At 29.8% G+C, this 5,376-nt stretch overlaps 1 protein-coding gene across 1 annotated transcript; it reads right to left on the bottom strand.

Annotated features, from left to right (window-relative positions):
• Positions 1-3,402: 3,402 nt before the first annotated feature.
• On the bottom strand, positions 3,403-4,162 carry LOC129301527 (cyclin-dependent protein kinase inhibitor SMR1-like). The gene has a single exon (XM_054940087.1). The coding sequence runs from the start codon at positions 4,063-4,065 to the stop codon at positions 3,706-3,708; it is 360 nt and encodes a 119-aa protein (XP_054796062.1). The 5' UTR covers positions 4,066-4,162; the 3' UTR covers positions 3,403-3,705.
• Positions 4,163-5,376: the final 1,214 nt, after the last annotated feature.

Below are 5,376 nucleotides of genomic sequence, written 5' to 3'. Positions count from 1 at the left end.
ATCAACTTTTGTTGGCATAATGATTCCTTCTCTTTACCATTTTTTCCTTTCATCTTTATTATTATTATTATTATATATATATATATATATTAAAAATTGATGTTAGGGTTATTTAATTATCACATAATTACCTTTGGTGATGTGCACTGACTACTAATTTCAACCATCACATTCCTTCCAATGCCTCAGATCCAACCTTATATTAGCACATTAATATAATCAATTGATGCTGATCACTTCTTCTAACTACCATGCATCCAGAATCACAGCCATATATCGTCACTTGATTATAATTATATAACAAACATTATTCATTGAAGTAATTCATGTTGATGACAATAAATTAAAATGCAGTAATTGATTTAATAGCTTTTAAAAAATAATTAAATAAAGGTGTAGTGTGTTATTATATTAATGTCACGTTCAGCTTATCAGAGTACAGTCTCTATATCCATATATGCAACAAATTAATTGCCTTTAATTAAAAATCAAGAGCTTAAAAGAGAGAGGAGGGATAAAATTGATCTTCTTTTGAAGTTATATATAATCAAGCTAAATTACACACAACTATCCTAAATTTTGAAGCATTTACAAATAAACCCTTTAACGTTTAAAACTCAATAATAAACTGCCTTGAGCTTTTAGGTTTATGCATATGAATCCTAGCCATTAATTATACAATCCCTTTAATTTTAATTTTGTATGCAATGAAGTCTCCAAACTTTGATTGATGTATAATAACTTATTTTAAATTTTTAGTTATGTGTAAACAATGAATGTATAAAATTAATTAAATAGAATTATCTGTATAAATATATAATATGAGAGGGTTTATTGTAAAATTTTAAAGGTTAAGGAAGTTATGTGTGTATGATTTAAAGTTCAGGAAAGTAATATATAATTTAACTTATGATTAATTTTACTTTATTATAAAATTACTATAATTGTTTATGTTTATATATAGATAACATATATTCCCTCTATTAAAAAATATAAGGTATTTTTTGAGGAGGTGAATATTCAAAAATGAAAGATTTTTTAGTCTTTTGAGGTGTAATCATTATTTTTTTTCAAAAGTACTCTATTGATGAATGATTTTACATTTATTGTGGAGTGTTTAATAAGAATAAATATTAAAAGATAAGATTAATTTAAAAATAGGTAACTATTTTATTGAGAGTGAGATTTAGTTAAAAATATCTTGTATTTTTAAATAGAGAGAATATATATATATATATATATATATTCACAAACAAACACAATAATTGAAGCGTGAAAGGTAAAATAAAAATGGTCCCTTTCAACTTCCTGTCAAACTTATATAGGTTCCTTTTCTGTCTCAAATCCTGTCCTTCACGGCTCTTGCCATCTAAAAAGCCAGTTTTTTTTATGTAACAACTAATTATGATAAATTTAGTACGAAAAATAAGAATAATCAATTAAAATAATGAATGAATATGATCTCAAAGATTTATGTGAACATCTAAAATATATAGCTGGTCACATGCAATATTGTTGCAACTAAAATTTAGAAAATTAAATTCCAATTGTACCAACACACATGAGAGAATTCAAATTTGGCGTCACCAAAAAAATCAAATTCTTATAGCTAGCTAGTCGCCATGTGGGTATTTGATAATTTTTATTGATTTTTGTCGAAAAAGACAAAAGAGGTGGCAATAGAATTTGATAATAACAAGGCACATCACATTACATAGAATTCGCATCCATATGGGATCTCTATGTTGATCTCTTCAAAATTTATTAATTTACAATTATATTCTCCCATATCCCTTCGTTATATCTATTATCTCTCCTACTTTCTTACTTACACAGAAAATCAAGCAGGTTCTTACATCAATCCCAAAGCCGTGTCAAATACTCAACCCCTCCACACATTCATTCATAAAATTGTCAACCGCTTTGACGCATCAATCTTACAATTTTTTTTAATGTATACTTTATGGACCACGATATAAATTACTGAGTATTGCGAACTATTTACGTTTTTTTTAAAAAAAAATTAGAATTTCGATTTTCTAAAAATTTACAAGCTTTTCCAATCCTATCTTAAAGTGTACTCTTTCACATTTTATTTATAAATTATTTCTATCAATTTTATTAATATCAATATAATAAAAATATAAATAATAAAATTTAATAAAATTACGAACATAAACTTAAAAAAATAAATAAATTATATAATATTTTTTTTCTCTCTTACTTTTTAAGAACAGTTTAGATATTTTATTTAAAATAAATATCATTATTAATCCAATAATTTATAAAGTAAATCATTTTACCTTTTTAAAAGGTGATCAATATAGTGGACTAGAGGGAGTAATTGATATAACATTTTATTTATTCAAAATATCCTTATTAATTATTCAACAAAATAAGGGTAGATTTGTAAAAAAGATATAACACCTACCAATATATTATTTTAAATCAAGTAAAACTTTTAAAAAAATGACTTATATTTTAATCTGAATAATATATATATATATATATATATGTATGTATGTATGTATGCCTATTTTTCATCAATAATATTTTTTTATTTTTTTGGTAAAATAGTAGTATATTCTGCTAGATTCAATTCTAGTTGTCAATAATATCATATTATATCAAGAATAATAATCAACCGGTTAACCTACCTCATTCTTCACTATGATAATGGTGTTTAACTTGGATACCTAACACAGGCCAACAAACCCATATACCCTAGTTAACCTCTTCCGCCTTCCAAGAGCAAAAAAAAAAAAAAAAAAAAAAATTAAATTGACATCTTACTAGTCATTATAATAATTACAGAAATACGTGGTGATGAGAGCTATAATTTTATCTTTTTTCTTCCGAGAAAAAAAAAACTTTCACTTTATCATTAGAATTTCTATAATTTCCAAGATACACTTGTGTGTGTGCTTTATATTTTAGATTTTACTCAAGATAATTAACTGTAATAGGTTAACCAAAATATAAATGTAGATCCGTTTCTGCAGTTAAATCGCGAGAGATTTGAATAATTTGTAAGAAATTTTAATTGATATTTTTCTATCGATCATTTAACAATTAGCTTAAATTTTATTAGATCAACTTTTTCGTTCACGGTTCCGAGAGAATTTACAGCTTTAGGCATGTGATGAAAAGAAGCCAGAAAAGAGATACAGGAAAAAGCATAAAACTCAGAAAACTCACAAAATTTTCCCAGTTATTCAACATATAGGCCATCAATTAATCATCTGATGAGTAGGCACGTAATAACATCCCAAAATGACAATCATAATCATATAATTAATAAAATCCGGAAAGAATTGAACCTGCAGTCTAATTGGCACTGATGAGAAACCGTAAATTAAGGGAGAAGGAAGATCGATCATGAGAAGATCATAAAGTTGGGGGTTGAATCAACAATTCGTTGATATATGTAATTAATGAACATACTGGATTCAGGATCTAATATATTTTCACATATATTAATATATATTATGCGAATTGGATATATAAACATTAACGTGTAAGGCTAAAAAAAAAAAATTAAAGAAAGAAAAAAGGAAACGAATCGAACAGGTTGAAATTGAGAGGAGAGAGAGCAGACGACGACGAAGAAGAAGATGAGGATGATGAAATGGCGAATTCACTGGCTTTGTTAAACTCTCATAACAGCCACGTGAATAGCACGAACAGGTTCATGCTATGATATGATCATGTACACCGGCAGCTCCTCTTCGGGAAATTCGATCGGAAGAATCCATCGATCTCGTCCTTATTCACCTTCTCAAACAACTGAAACTCCTCCAGAAGCTTTCTCTTGCAGGAAACGGCGCGTTTCGCCTTCTTCGGGGCCGGCGGGCATGTCAGAGCCTCGGGAATTCTGTTCTCCTTGGACGTCGGAGTTCTACAGCTCTCGTCCTCCTCCCTGCCGCTGTGGACCGCCGCAGCCTCCGCCGATGTGGCTAAGCGATCGGCATGGTCGAGATCGGTAAGCTCAATTTTGACGGCGGAGGCGGTGGAGGAGACTCGTGGTTTGGAGAGATCGTGGAGGAGCTGGAGATCTGTGGACATAGCGGTGGGAATTGGAGAGAGAACGTGTTTGGATGGTAACAAAATTGAGCGAGAAAATGAAAATAAAAATAAAAACGGTGGGGGGCTGAGGTACGTGTTGTATGTGCGTATATATAGGTGGGTGAGGAAGCTAGACTTTAGTCCAGCGAAAGCTTTGAAAGCGTGCGTTTGAAGGTGAAGACGGCGAGAGAGAGAACCAGAGGTAAATTCTATTTTATATATATATATATATATATATATAGGTATTTCACAGAATAATCTAAATTCTACTAAGATACAACAAGCTAAGGGGTGAATTTTTTTAAAAGAAATTAAAATTTTTAAATTCTAAATAATATAATTGCAATTTGTATTACACGGTCTTTCCAAAGGCCTTTTCAAGTCTAAGATCTCAAATTTAAATAACTATAGCTTTACGCCTGTTAATGACTCACTTTTAATTATACACATTAATAGGTATCAATCAGGTGGGGATGTGATTAACATAATAGAACATTATTAGGATGTTTTATTTTTCAGCTAATTAAATTTAACTTATATAACACAAATAATATTCAATTTGAAATTTGCATTTTTATTTTTAAGATCATAATTTATTTTTTAGTTTTATATTTGTTTAAATAAAAATTAAAAAATAAGAAATTACCCAGATTTCACACACTTTTGGCAATATGGGCACTATAGGAATTAAAATTAATCATAATAAAGTATAATTATTTAAATATCCTAAGAAATCCGGAATATATGTAAAATGTAAAAATGGTGGCAGTTTTCTGTTTTGACCAGCAAAATATGGACAGTTTGGATTAATGTGAGGATTGGAGGTTAAAGCTAATTAATAGGAATAGTGGAATACTAATCTTACCAAAATATAATGGGCCCTTGTGAGCAATTGGGCCCAAAAAAAAAACAGTGTTTGTCCTTATGAGTAATTTCAACAGCTATGGGATTCTTTTTGTTGGTTGAGGGACAGAAGATGGTGTGCATGGAGAACAAGACCAGAATCTTCCACGTGCGAATATGGTTGTCCGAATTGGACACAAATACCCTTTATTCATGACGCGTGGTTAAAGAGGTAGGGTCGAGCACAGCGGATAATTGAGGATGGCTTTGTTGCTGCCTTTTGCTTTTTCGGAGAGACAAGTGGAACGTAATTGTCACGTTAGAGGTTGATGATGGTATTCAGTGAACGCTTGAATGTGCATCCACGCGCAAGCTCAAGCGAGTGCCACCAAACTCTGCACCATGATGGCTTTTAAATTTATAAGGGAGAACAACTCTCTTACAAAAATTAATTTTAGATAAAGATTA

Source organism: Prosopis cineraria, unplaced genomic scaffold, assembly GCF_029017545.1.
Source record: "Prosopis cineraria cultivar Desert tree isolate PC_DT_omini unplaced genomic scaffold, ASM2901754v1 PC2175, whole genome shotgun sequence".
Taxonomy (NCBI): Eukaryota; Viridiplantae; Streptophyta; class Magnoliopsida; order Fabales; family Fabaceae; genus Prosopis; species Prosopis cineraria.
Note: the sequence above shows the minus strand (reverse complement) of the source record. Positions and strands in the feature narration are given on the sequence as shown.